The 15,081-nt window shown below is 37.2% G+C and overlaps 1 protein-coding gene across 2 annotated transcripts in view; it reads right to left on the bottom strand.

Annotated features, from left to right (window-relative positions):
• Nucleotides 1-5,549: 5,549 nt before the first annotated feature.
• LOC120535666 (killer cell lectin-like receptor subfamily B member 1B allele B) overlaps nt 5,550-15,081 on the bottom strand; it is a 185,807-nt gene continuing 176,275 nt past the window's right edge. For both annotated transcript variants that reach the window (XM_039763630.1, XM_039763631.1), the window contains exon 6: nt 5,550-6,207. In XM_039763630.1, coding sequence (XP_039619564.1) covers nt 6,081-6,207 — 127 coding nt within the window. In that variant the 3' untranslated portion in view covers nt 5,550-6,080. The remainder of the gene's footprint in view (nt 6,208-15,081) is intronic.

The raw sequence follows: 15,081 nt of genomic DNA, 5'->3' as shown, positions 1-15,081 counted from the left end.
ATATATATATATATATATATATATATATATATATATACACCCGTGCTTTGCAGCGGAGAAGTAGTGTGTTAAAGAAGATATGAAAATGAAAAGGGAACATTTTAAAAATAATGTAACATGATTGTCAATATACAGTAATTCTTTTGTGAGTGTTATTGAGTGTTGCTGTCATCAAGGATTTGATTATCATTATTTCTTTCAGTCAGGTTCATATTTGTAGGATGTGTTGTGTTCAAGTTACATTCCGTGTTTGTCAATCGTTGTAAAGATAACAGGTTTCATTCATCGATTCGTTTCTTACTGCATCAATAAACAGCTCGTCTTCCTCTTTATCTGAGACGTGACACACTGCATGCACGGGTTTTTTACACTGTCTTCCTTTAGCGGGACATTGACTTTTTGTACTGTGTACTTTGTTTCCGCAGTAGCTGCACTTTTGAATATGCTTGTATGTATCAGACGCTTCATATTTTTTTGCTGCCTTCAAAAACTTTCTCTCGCAATTTCGCTGAGTTTGTGCCACACACCACCCTGACCATCTCATCTTCTTCTGCATAAGCACAGTCCTTCACCCGTGAATATTTAGCGGCAGTGTTTCTATTGGATTGCCGCTGACGGACGACCTTATATGGGCAGGCACTAAATTACAAACGCCAGCGGCAGCCTGTCTATGAACTTAATTTAATATAAACTTACAGTTCACGCCGTGCTTTGTTTCCGCAGTAGCTGTACTTATGAATATGCTTGTATTTATGAATACGCTTGTATGCATCACTTGCTTCATAATCTTTTTCTGCCTTCTCAATTGTGAAATGGCGTTTTGTTCAGCGCTGTTTAGAGGTCTTCCTTGTTCTCTACGTACTTATGTAGGAGGCATGATGATGTCACACGAAACCCCGCCCCCCACGGCCATCCAGCTCAACTCCATTACATTATATGGAGAAAAATAGCTTCCAGTTATGACCATTACGCGTAGAATTTCGACATGAAACCTGCCCAACTTTTGTAAGTAAGCTGTAAGGAATGAGCCTGCCAAATTTCAGCCTTCTACCCACACGGGAACTTGGAGAATTAGTGATGAGTCAGTGAGTCAGTCAGTGAGGGCTTTGCCTTTTATTAGTATAGATGTACAGTATACATTGCATCATTACAAGCATATTTGCATCCTACACTAAACATCTGGGGCCTCATGTATAACGCCGTGCGTAGAATTCGCACTATAGCATGGCGTAAGCACAAAAGCCGAAATGTGCTTACGCACAAAAAAATCCAGATGCAGGAATCTGTGCATACTCCAACTTCCACATTCTTCCGGTACATAAATCCCGGTCAGCATGAAAAGTAAAGCTTGTGCACGCGCTTCATGTAACGCTCCAACTCCTCCCAGAATTACGCCTCTTTGAATATGCAAATCAATATAAATCGTCCTTAAGCTCAGCCTTCTGTGAAAAGACAATGGGAAAAGCACGGGGGAAAATATAAGAATTTCAGCGAATACCAAGTGGAGGCAAAGGAAAAACATACTATTTGTTTAATTAAACTGTGGTATAATCAACAAAAGGAAGTTGATTGAGTGACATAATGTTTTGGAGAAATTTGAAAGCTCACGTTCACAAAGTCGCACAGTGGCGGAAATAAAAAAGAAATCACATATCAAAGTCGCCGTGAAAAGGTGAGTTGTAGCCCACTGTCTGAGTGTCATATGAAAGCTTATTAGGGTATAGAGAAAAAAAAGGCACACAGTGGGGGAAAAGCACGAAATGTCAACTTCAATCTCGAAATTTCCACTTTAATCACGTAGTTTATTTTGTCATTAAAGTAGAACATCATAAACTTCATCTTAAAATCATTTAATTAACCAGTTTCTTAAATCACATCGTAACTAAGTAGCACGTTAAATGCTTTGTTTTGTATGTGATCTTCTATGTGCTGTATATGTGTGAATCACTACTTGCTTCTTGAACCGGCTCTCTTCCTCCGACAAGAGACAGAATCCATTACATTCATGATATTACAGCTCTCTGAATAACTAAAATACTGAGATGTATACGTGATATCATTTTCATGATTATAGGTGTTAAAGCATATTATTAAACATGGGAACATGGCGCAGTGATTGTGTGCGACCTTCGATGAAATTATTTATTGCAGCAGTACTCATGGGCGGCTCTAGGCAGAGAAAGAATCGGTGGCTCCTTCGCCCGCCAATGTCAAAATGTTATCTTATGCACGGTGGATGCCCACGTCCGTTGCGGATACTGCATAGCCACCTCGTGCTCATTACACAAGCGTTTAACTTTTGTTGAAATTTGCCGCTGCGTTTTTAGCCGTGTCGTTATTTTCTCTTTCTGTTTCATATTCAATATATATTGCCATGGCCGCCACTGCAGTCCTTGCTTTTCTTTCTCCAAGTAACTGATCGCCATACAATCAGCTCTGTAATAGACGTTAAGCCATCTGTAAGCTTAGAGCGCCGATTTTTCAAAACGTTTAAGGAATATTGAGATATCTTCGTAGTACATGTTTAATTTTTCTATCCTTCATGCCAGTCCCAGTGAAGAAAATAGATTATTTAAATGAAGTTAAAGTTTCATCTGTATAATATAATAAACATATGTTGCTGCATTTCATCTTAAAAATTATATTGTCATTATATGTAAATACGCGCTTTATAAAGTGGCGCAGGTGCTGCTGCTGTGAATCACACTCAGATACAGTGAAATAAATATTAAGAGTGGTGCAGTGAGAGTAATATGGAAAAAATGATCCACTATGGCAAACGGGAGCAGCTGAAAGAAGAAGAAGGTGCAGTTAGAGTAACAACGCTAAAGCAGTTATGGTATTTGGAATACTATGGCTATTCCCTGGACCATTATGTTGTTACAAGTTAATTACAATCAGATGCATTACACTAATAAACAATATGCGATTAGTTTCAGTGTATTTATAAAGCCGCGTCTGGAAAATAAGGAGTAACCACACAGGAACAGTAGCATTGCTTTGACACTGGGTGCCGCAAGTCTGCAAAACCGAGTGGAGAACTTGCGTACGACAAGGTATGAGGTACCGTGGAAAAGTGCGTGGCTTTACGCCAAGTGTAGGTTTTATACATTGCGATTTGAACGTGGAAAAGTTCTTACGCAACATTTCTGTGCAAACGCACCGTTTATACATGAGGCCCCGGAGCAGTACACAAGAGTTATTGCTATCTGTTACTTTAGAATAATAGCCTGAGCGAGCTTTAAAGAGAGCTTTTTTATATTTTTTAACACTGTCAGTCATGCAGTTTGAAAGACCTGCAGCTTTGTTGCTATCCATGTATGTTCCTGTTTTTGACATTCTTAATTTAAAAAGTTGAGTGTTCTCATTAAACCAGGGTGAGTTTCTATTATGCTTTGATCACTTCTGTTTCAAGGGGAGTCACTGCGTCCAGAGCATCTCTCAAGGTCATATAATGTGACGTTAGCTGATCTAAGTGATTTTCCTAAATTGAATTTGATTAACTAAAAAGTATCTATAAATTTTGAAGCAATCTACAATTTAGATGTCACACTTTTATTGTTGTAATCTATGAGTATATGTATTGGTAAGGGCAGAACCAGATGGAATGGGCAGAGAACAGATGGAACTTGTGTTCCATCAAGCACTGAGTTCAATTTTCTTACTTTCTGCAGTTGCTTCGATGCTTTCCATGTTCAGCTGAATCACTAGGATACCGTCGGCTTTAAGCTTTCACCACCTGCTGTGTAATCGACTTTGACTTCGCACTGTTGGTTACTTCTACTCATCGGCTTTACTCCAGCTGAACTTAACTGAGGATTTGATTATATATACTTTTTTCTAGTATTTGTGAAAAGCTGCTTGCATGTGTGAGATTCCACTGCTGTGTGCTTCCACTTACTGTTGCTCTGCACACACGAAATTTTGCTCTAAAGTGAAGCATACTTAATACATTTTTTAAAATAAATTGCCTGTTCTTTTATAATGGATCTGGGATACTATTGTGAAGAAAGTCTTTAATACTTTACAAATATTATTGTTTCTCAAGCCAAAAATGTATATTGATGCATGTTTTGCACACATATTACAAAACAGTTTATCCATGTTGTTTTAAAAGGAATTTTATTCAGCCATTTTAAAAGAAAACCAGCCATAAACTTCACCACTTGTCTTCATCTGTGACACCTTTCAGAGCCAGAGGTGTGGACTCACCTGGGAAAGTCATCTCCAAGTGCTATTACTGACATTGAATATTGAAAACAAGTTGTGAATTGCTCTCTCTGTTCTGTAGCCAACTTAACAAATAATAATAACAGAATAAAGTCACACAGTTGCTAATATTCTTTGACCATACAGAAGTTTACTTTCTCATTTTGCAAAAATACCGCTTGTTGCCACTGGTATAATATATGGGTGTACTTCAGTGAGAGAAACTATTCAGCATGCACAAGGCATACAGTTAACTGACAAGAACTGAACAGCAAATAAAACAGCAGATAAAAGGCAGGAACAACACCCAGACAGGCTGCCAGTCCAATGCAGACTGAACACACACATATGTGGGCCACTTTAATAATGTCAAACCACCTAACCTGCATGTATTTGTACTATGGTATAAAATATATCGAGAGCAGATAGTAATAACATGTAAAACTCCAGGTAGGAAGCACCAGGGACCAAGGTTATTACAGTTAATGAAAACTAAAATCCGTAAACTAAAATAATGAACAAAACCAAAATGAAAAACTAAAACTAAACAAAACTATCAAAGCAGCTGGAAAGACTAACTGAAATGGAAAGAAAAATCACGAGTGAGTAAAGTTTCAGTTTATTTCTCAGGTGCCTGCTTTTTGTTGACAGTAATTCACCTGCCACTTCACACAGGAGAAATCATTTTTACTTTCTTGTATACAAAGTATAGAGAAAGTATAGTAATAATAAAAAAAAAAAATTGACCTCAAGATTTTGATGAATCTTGACGTTTTAGACATCCCTGAATCTGAAAATACCATTTTTTGGAATGATATCTCTTTCAAAAGTCCAGGCTTTTATGAAGAATACAACACAGTGTAATCAGTTCAGCTCCAATTTATTGTTATGTGTACATATATGCTTTTTTCAACACATTGCCCTTCATTGTGCATCTCACAAAGCAAGAAAGAAACATATCCTTACCTCAAGAAAATTGTGCCAGGAATCTGTGATAAAATGTATTTTTTTCCAGTTTGCTTTTACTGTTACAAAGTTGCCTCTGAAATTTGAAAGTCATGTTTTCTTAAATATAAATCTTCACTACTTCAAAATTGCAAGACTTTTCTCCACAATGAGACCCAAAAACCAATTATCTCAATTACAAAAATGCAAAAGTGGGCTAGTTAATTTTAAAATTTTATACAAAATGTTAATTTTAGAAATTATTTTCAAATAACAAACTAATATATACCATAAAGAAGATATAACATTGACTTGAAAGATACAGACCTTATTGTTTAATGAATAAATGACAAAACATTTTTTATGATATTCTTTATTTTGTAAATGTAAGATCTGAATAATTCATAAAGCTGTGTACAGTTATTTTTTAAACAAAAGTTAAAGGTTGTTGCACCAATGTAGAAGGCAAACTATGTTAGACATGCAATTATATGTTTAAGTTCCTGCCCACATCATTTTTTGCCATTTGTGATGTCATACTAAAATAGTAACTTCAGTTAATTTAATCAAAAAAAAGTCTATTTTAAAAATGCAGTTAAATGTGTGGCGCCAGACATAATAAATCTAATCTACATGCTTCATGAAGGTATATTAAAAGTAAAGAGTATTTGTAAAAAGCAAAGGGATTTTTATTTTCTGTAAAGCTAATTTACTAAACAGAATATCTGGACATATCTTTTTCACACAAGAGTCAGTCAACTATGAAAGTAACTTGGTACAATAAAATTACAAAAGAAAGTACAAATAAAAACAATTAAATTGCTGAACTAAATTACTCTGTGACTATTCTATTACAAAGACACAACCTGCTTCTTAGTAATCAAACTTTAATTCTTAATTACTTTTATGTTTTCTGTTGGAAACAGCTACACAGGCACAGCATCTCTCTCGCAGATCCACATTCGCTTCCTCTCCGGCATTCCTGTAATAATGTGTTTTTGGGATATGCAAGCATGTCTATTGCCTAAACTTGAAACAATTTTAAATGGAGATCTGAAAAGGAGAAAAAAGGAAAAGGCTATTAAAATAGCCTTAAAATACACAGACACAAAACTCTTAAAATATGTAAGTTATATGTACTTTATATCAAAATAAAGTCTGACATTTTCTGTCTCACTCATGTGCTGTACGATCCTAGCATGTTCAGAATGGCAAGTAAGTTAACACGTACCTTGTGTTGGTGCAATATATCTTCAAGTACCACCAAGTGTATTCTCGCTGGCCTTGCTTACACCGCAAGAGGAGAGCAGAGTATTGGAAAAAAAAGATGGCATTCCTCCATTACTTTCTCTTAGATCTAATATAATGCCTAATTCAATATAAAACTCTGTATTTTGGTATAAAATAAACGTCCATGAGGTCCACTTGTCCCCCTACCAGTGTCAGTCTCTTATTTGAAAATGTAAAGGATTTCATTGGACCACTGAAAAAACAGCATAAAAACATTGGTACATACTAGCAGTCATAGACTACACCCCATGATATCCAGAGGCCTTTCCTTTGCAAACAGCAATATGTATAAAGAATTTGTTGGCCTGTTTAATCAAGCTGGTGTACCAAAGAAAATACTAACTGACAAGGACTCCCAAGGTACTTTGTGTTAATTTAGTGACTTGAGCAAATTATTAAACATAAAACACACTGCATCCGTTTACCATCTGCAGACAGATGAGTTTATGTAGACAGACATAATAATGTTGCTTGACTGGTGCAAATGGACAAAGACCAGCTACTTGACATTTTCATACTTGGTTGTAAAGACTTGGAAAAAGCTTTGGGACATTGCCTTAGATATTTGGGAGGAACAACCTGAATCACAGAAAATATTTGCTTCAGGTGCTACATAGATCTGAAACAAACTTTTTGACAAATAACAACTAGAAACAGCCAAGAGTAAGTAGACATGATGTGTAATTGCACCAATGTAGTAGTTACTTTTCACGTGGGGACCAAGTAATGGCCTTTGTTCTGATTTTCTAACCTAAATTACTAGTCTGTCTAGCAAAGTCCATACAAGGTCAAACAGAGGACTCTTTGCATTTTGGAGAAATGGGCTCTTGGATTAGAAGAAGATTGTTATGGGGAAAGCCCTGACCAGCATCCAACATGTCAGCCGCTAAGGTTATTAAATAAATGTTCAAATATCACGGACAATAAACTAAGCAAGGCAGAATTAAGGTAAATGTTATCAAGCCCCATTTTGCTCATGCCTAAATCTGATGGATATTGCCATTTCTTCAAGAGTTTCTGAAAATGTAACCAGCTTCTCTGTTTGGCAAGTGGATGAAAAACTGTGCAATACTTGCCATTGCCATTCAGTCACTTCTATTAAGATAATATGTCAAGTTCCATTAACTGAAAAAGCTAAAGAGAAATAGCAGTTAGCACCCTTAATGGCCAATTGCAGTAATTAATCTTATCACTGGGGTTTCAGAGCGGCACTTTTCAGTGTACGGTGTATAGATTGCAAAGGCCTCATAAGCAATTTAGTGCATACAGACATGATTTTTATATAATATGACTTGTAGAGGACCATCTCACACACCAATCTGTGGACACAACTGTCCACAACTCAAGTTCTGGTTCAAAAAGTCTCTTTTATTAGGACAAAGGAGCTTTTACCCAGGTCAAAATCATTTACACTATGATGCCCTCACACACAAACCAACAATAAAACACCAATTATTTCCCTCTTAACCTCTCCAGGTGAATGCTCTTCTCCTACCCTCCTTGCTAAGACAGAGAGGCTCCTTTTCAAGGTGGAGCAGAGAGTACTTCCAGCTTATCAGTGCTGTATCCAGGAAGCACATCTGGGTCAGGTGGAACCTCCACATGGCAGGAGAGGCTCTTGTTAGTGGCACCCAAGGACACCATTCAGCCCCCAGGATGTCCAAATGGTAGTTTGAATACAGAGGTTCTGTCAGTACAGTATACTGGCAGAAAACATGGTTGCACCTGGCAGTGTCACTCTTTCCATGCACTACACTGGCTTCCCAAAAGGTTAAGAGAACACAATCCATTCTGGGTGTAATCCAGCCAACCCTGCCCTCTATGACAATAGACAGAATATAAAGATAAAACAGTTATTTTTTTGCCAATATGAAGGACACAACTTGAACATTTCATTAAAATGTTGGTGTCCTTCATGGAGGTTAAACTCCATATCAACCCAGCAAAATATAAATAGGGTATAATAATAATAATAATATATTTTATTTACAGTATATGTGTAGCACTGTTCTTATGTTCAAATCACTTTAAAGAAGCAGATAAATTGAGGTGTGTAATAAGTACATAAAGGATTTATTAAGCCACAAATATCTAAGAGTAATGCAATCCTGTCAAGGCCTGGAATCTAGGCAAAAAGGCAAGTATTAACTTTCTTTGTACTAGTGGGGTTTTATCAGAGGTTTATACCTCACTACTCTGGCAGAGGCTCACCCCTAACTGAATTAGCAAGGCAGCAGACACCAAATACTGTAGTCTGCACTTCTCAGGCAGATTAATCCTACAAAGGCCTGGAGACTGTTTGTTCAGCTCTTATACAGAAGACACTTGGTTTAAAATTCCAGACACATGCCCCTATAAAAGGTCTGAAGCTGTATTGTGTTGTGCATCTTAGTGTGTATTTTAGTTTTTTACATCTGATTTTTGTTTTTTTTGGCACCTGCTGCATGTACTTTTTTTGTGGAGAGTGCCATTTTGTAGAATGGCTCCAGGGAAAGACCACCTTTTTTGGGAGGTTTAATGGGCCCTTTGCTTCTGTTGAAGATATTTAAGAATAAGGCACAGTAGTTCAGATGTCTTAGTTTTGTGATTTAGCTCTAAAAAACTCAGTGCTTAGTAGCTGAACTTGTTTTTTTTGGCAATTTGTATTTCTGATTTCCTCAGCACCAGTGTGGTTTTGGTAAATTGTAATCTTTTCTTACAGAGTTCCCCAAAGAGTAACTCTCATGATGCCTTTGGAAAAATGCATGTCACAGTGGAAGGAGAGTCTTTCGTCGATGAAGTGGGTGGTAACAAACAGCTGATGCGACTAGTTGGGAAGGAAGTTCACTTTAGTAATGACTAGCAAAATACCCGCGCTTCGCAGCGGAGAAGTAGTGTGTTAAAGAAGCAATGAAAAGAAAAGGAAACATTTTGAATATAACGTAACCTGATTGTCAATGTAATTGTTTTGTCACTGTTGTGAGTGATGAGTGTTGTTGTCATATATATATATATATATATATATATATTTACACACACACACACATAAACATATATATATATATATACATATCTATACATATACACATATACATACATACACACACATATATACACACAAATACATATATATATATATACATACATACACACACACATATATAAACATATATATACATATACATACATATCTACATATATACACACACAGCTATTTCAGATCAGTGCAATACGCTGTTTGTTAAAACGGTTGACTCCGCTCTTACGTGCAATAACAAATCAAATCATTCAGTTGTCTTTGCTCATATGTCATTTTAGAGCTGGACGCCTGGCATCTTTTTGGCCACAAGTTCGTTTCTGTTTGCTGTGAGGTTCTGTGTTGTGGAGATTCTCAGGATGGATTGCAGGTGCTCATCAGTGAGGCGACTCCTGTGTGCTGTTTTGTTAGTCTTTATCACTGAGAAGAGCTTCTCACACAGATATGTGCTACCAAACATGCACAAGGTTCGAGCCGCATGTAGACGGACTTTTTTTGTTCTTCAAAGTCACCAAAGCGCCGTGCAAACTCAGTGCGCAATAACTCTAGCCAGCAAGCGCTGCATTATGGGATCTGTAGTTTATTGTGTTACCAGCGCTTCATATACCCGGCTTTAATAACAATAATACAGTATATAAAATGATCTCGGGCGGATATAATTACACGCCGGGCGGATGTGGCCCGCGCCCTTGAGTTTGACACATATGGACTAAATAGAACTTGAAAAGATATATTTTTCAAATGTGATCGCGCAATTCAGATAGAGTTGACGCAAGACTACAGCCTGCATGCCTCAATGAGTCATCCTCCCTCGCTCTTACTTTTTACCGTTCATCTAATGAATACACTGAGTATGGCTTTACCAAAACAATCATTGATGGCGAATAAAGTATCCATTATTCGAGTATGTAGAGCGGGATATATATATATATACATATATATATACCCGCGTCGCAGCGAGAAGTAGTGTGTTAAAAAGGTAGAAAAGAAAAGGGAACATTTTAAAAATAACGTAACATGACTGTCAATATACAGTATTTGTTTTGTGAGTGTTACTGAGTGTTGCTGTCATCAAGGATTTGATTATCATTATTTCTTTCAATCAGGTTCGTATTTGTAGGATGTGTTGTGTTCAAGTTACATTCCGTGTTTGTCAATCGTTGTAAAGATGAGAGGTTTCATTCATCGATTCGTTTCTTACTGCATCAATAAACAGCTCGTCTTCTTCTTTATCTGAGACCTGACACACTGCATGCACGGGTTTTTACACTGTCTTCCTTTAGCGGGACATTGACTTTTTCCACCGTGTGCTTTGTTTCCGCAGTAGCTGCATTTATGAATATGCTTATCAGACGCTTCATATTTTTTGCAGCATTTTCAATTGTGTAATTCGGTTTTGTTCAGCTTTTGGAACTGTTGCTTTTATTTGTGCACTGCGTCAGTTCACGTGAGCCACTCGGTGTACTTGCATCGAAGGTTCCCAGCTGTGCTGGTGCCATCTCGTGCTATGTCTATAGCTTTATTTAATGTTACCTTAGTCCTGGCACTTAAAACTTTCTCTCGCAGTTTCGCTGAGTTTGTGTCAAACACCACCCTGACCATCTCATCTTCCTCTCCATAAGCACAGTCCTTCACCCGTGAATATTTACCCGTGGCAGTTTGCTATTGGATTGCCGCTGACGGACGGCCTTATATGGGCAGGCACTAAATTACAAACGCCAGCGGCAGCCTGTCTATGAACTTAATTTAAAGTGTAGGTTTACATCGTGCTTTGTTTCCGAAGTAGCAGAACTCATGAATATGGTTGTATATGTCACTCGCTCGCTTCTTATTGTTTCGCTGCCTTCTCAATTATATAATGCATGTTTTCTTGAGCGCTTTTTTGAGGTCTTCCTGGTTTTCTATGTACTGCGTGATTACGTGGGAGGCGTGATGATGTCACACGAAACTCCGCCCCCACGGCGTTAAAGCTCATCTCCATTACAGTAAATGGAGAAAAACTGCTTCCAGTTATGACCATTACGCGTAGAATTTCGATATAAAACCTGCCCAACTTTTGTAAGGAAGCTGTAAGGAATGAACCTGCCAAATTTCAGCCTTCCACTCACACGGGAAGTTGGAGAATTAGTGATGAGTCAGTGAGTGAGTGAGTCAGTGAGTGAGTGAGTGAGTGAGGGCTTTGCCTTTTATTAGTATAGATACCATTCATAACATAAAATAGGAAAATTACTCACAAAATAATAAAAAATATTTTTGGGCTTCTCTGCTAATACTCAGCCACTCCATATGTCACACAACTTCTCAAAATTGCCTACCTTCTCTCAGTAAGCACTTTATTAAAAGGGATTTGCAGCTACATGGTCTAACTTTGTTAATGACAGTAATACAAATGGACATTTTTCTATGTATATACTGCATTTCTACAAGTATATCATTTACATTAAATACTAAACATGTTATAGCAACATCTCAGATCATTTACTTAATAAGCAACATGCAAAACTGAAGAGCTCCCTGTGAGCCTAACCTGAGAACATGTAAGTTCACAACACATATAGAAATATACAGGTTTTGGCTATTGAGAGTGCTTAATGACACACTTTAAATATCTCTTTATTATAAAAAAAATCTTGATGAGATGAGACAAGACTATTCCCAATTGATTTTTTCAAGTCCCACGAGATGAGACTATTGCCAAGAGATTTTATGAAGTCCCGCCCTCCTCTCAACCATTTATGATAAACGGCCCATTCGTGTGAAAAAAATCCACCTCTGCATCTCCAATATATATCCAATATCTACTGTACAACCGTTAATACTGTCCGGTCTTCCACCTGCCGAATTACTGTTGAAAGAAGGATGTATCGTGTGCTATGCAATAGAATAAGATTAGTTGTATTCAAAATTGATCGAACAATTCTGACATGTAAAATTTTAATGGGCGACAAGAAAGGTAATGTAGTACATCTTCCGCTAAAAACATTAGACACCAAAAGAGATCTTGATATACCATTCGCATTAAAACGTTTACAGTTTCCCGTTAGAATAGATTTTGCTGTGACAATTAACAAATCACAGGGACAAACATTTGAAAAAGTCGATTTCTTTATTAGAGAGAAAGAAATGATATTCAGTCATGGGCAGTTAATATGTTGCGTTTTCATGATGTAACTCCAAACACGGAATCAAAAATCAAAGCGATATTGATGAAAAGTTAATTCCAAATATTGTTTTTACTGACGTTTTACAGTAAAAGTGTACGTTTAAAAAGTATTTGCATGGTAATTTCAAAGCAAAACAGAATGAAAACGTATAACGCAACAAATACCTCTAACACAATATAAAACATAATTTTCTTTCAATTTATAATGTTTTACTATTTTTTTTACTAATTTTTTTTTGCTGTAATGTAAAATAGGTCTATTGTGCATATGCAATTCCCTTGAAAATAAAAATCTGTTTAAATTGTACATCCACTTCCCCATACACAAGTGGCAGAGCCGTGAAGTGGCTAGCGCGTAGCACCCACACAGGGTTTGGCGAGCGAAGCATGCAGGGGGCAGAGAACCCTAGTTCTGCTATAAAACAATACCTGAAGTTACACATAGCCAAATACATGTGATGTAGAGGAGATGCAAACGTCATACAGGCAGTGATCAGGTTAGCAGTCAAACCTGAAACTTTGTACATCTACTACTACTATTAATAATAATCTACTCTCTATATATAAAATCCTAAAAGTGCAACGATTTTATCTGATGTTTTTTATGTTACTTTTTTGTCATGCTTTAAATCTGGCTTATTTTAAAACTTACATATATATGATTGGTATAATTCTTTTCAGAATTTATTGAATGTTAATGTAATGTGTGTGTTGTTAGATTTTCAGATTCTTACTCTGTTTTTAAATTATAAACTAATTATAAACTCAGAGACAAGATTTTGTGCCAAGAGATTTAACCATGCCCAGGGATAGAAATAAAAGACAAAGAGTAGGACAGCTGCTGTACAAGCTTTTAAATGTTCGAAGTGATGCACGAGATGCAGGTCAAGTGGCAAGGCAGCAGCAGCAGCTGATTGAGCAAAGAGGAGGTAAAAAAACTGTATTTGTTTCCCATTGTATCACCGTTTAACAGGGGGTTTTGGAGGAGCGACCGCATCTCTTTGGGGTGTGTTCAGCCACCCTCTTCACAACGCGAGCTGCAGAGACATGCAGTGGCTGGCACGTAGCCCAGGCCAGGGGGGTTGGCGAGCGAAACGAGAAGGGGGTAACTCGCTAGTAATACATTTAATTTATATATCACCTTTCCAAATATCGAAGCTCTTCACAAATAGTTAAAGAACACAATAGAAATGAAGGCAAAGATAACATTAATAACACAGGATACAAATTAATATAAAAGATTAATAAATATTATCACACGTGTGCATTGGAGGCAGCTAAAGAGCTTAAGAGAAGGTAATTCCTGGTCAGACCAGTGGGTGGCAGAGCACACTAATCCTTTTTTTTATCTACCCGCAGAACAAATGTAGGAAATTCCACCTGGCTCCCATAACGTCACTTCGGGTTGAGCCCCAGAAGAAGTCACTTCAGATTACACACCAGAAGACGTCACTTCCAGAGGAGCAGAAGAGACCACATTCTAATGCTGTCATTTCCACATCCCAAGAAGTCACAGCCCGATGACCTAATTTCCAGTTTTGATCCCAAAATCTCTTTTTTTTCTATTTTTCAACTATATATCCGCCATGCTTCCTAACCTATTCAGTTCTGTTGTGGACTCTTGTCTGCAAAGACCATTTCATCAGACTTTTTTCTTGCATCAGCAACCAGTTCTCAATTATATGGGAGGCTACCCCAAACCTCTTTATTGTGTCAAGGCTTGATTATTATCACAATATTTAAAAGTCAAGTTCTGAATTAGGTTAAGAAAGAAGCAGAAAAAAATTTATAACACCACTTTGATACACTTACAAGTAGGGATGTAAATGTAGATGTTAAAATTACCCACAATGAAGGAGCAATAAATAGGATAAGAGTGGATTTCATTATCAGTTTTACAGCCAAGCACTGGACGGCATTGACCATTTAATTGATATTCATTTGCTGTTTAGCACTGATCTTTTTTTGCATGATATATGAAGATTGAATTGGGAAATGAATGAATCAGGAAGTTCTAAACCACTGATGACCCATATGTAATGTAAGACAAAGAATATTCGCTGCTCACAAATCAAATGTGCCGACATCATTATTTCAGTAGTGTAGTAGTAGTTTATCTCCCTAGAAATGCATTTTTGTACATTTTGCAACTCTTATAGTCTTTTTGAACTTTCAAGCCAGCTTCCCATTTTTGTTGCCTGCTAGTCACTAAATAGGTATTCTGTAGTTGGAGTAAGCTCGATTGAGTTGCTGTTATAAAATGGAGCTTCCTCGAGGCTGAAATGGATGAGGCATCCAAGGGAGTAGGCCAGAATCTTACCTGGTCGACCCAGCAGTGGTTCATAAAACTTTAGCCAGACTTCTAAGGCACCTGCTGGAATTTGCTGGAGCATGTTGGAGAAGATCATGACCTGCATTTTATGGAGAATTTTGGAGTTCTCACAGCCTTTTGTCATGT

This window comes from Polypterus senegalus, chromosome 9, assembly GCF_016835505.1.
Source record: "Polypterus senegalus isolate Bchr_013 chromosome 9, ASM1683550v1, whole genome shotgun sequence".
Taxonomy (NCBI): domain Eukaryota; kingdom Metazoa; phylum Chordata; class Cladistia; order Polypteriformes; family Polypteridae; genus Polypterus; species Polypterus senegalus.
The sequence above is the reverse complement of the archived record's forward strand: the minus strand, read 5'-3'. Positions and strand labels throughout refer to the sequence as shown.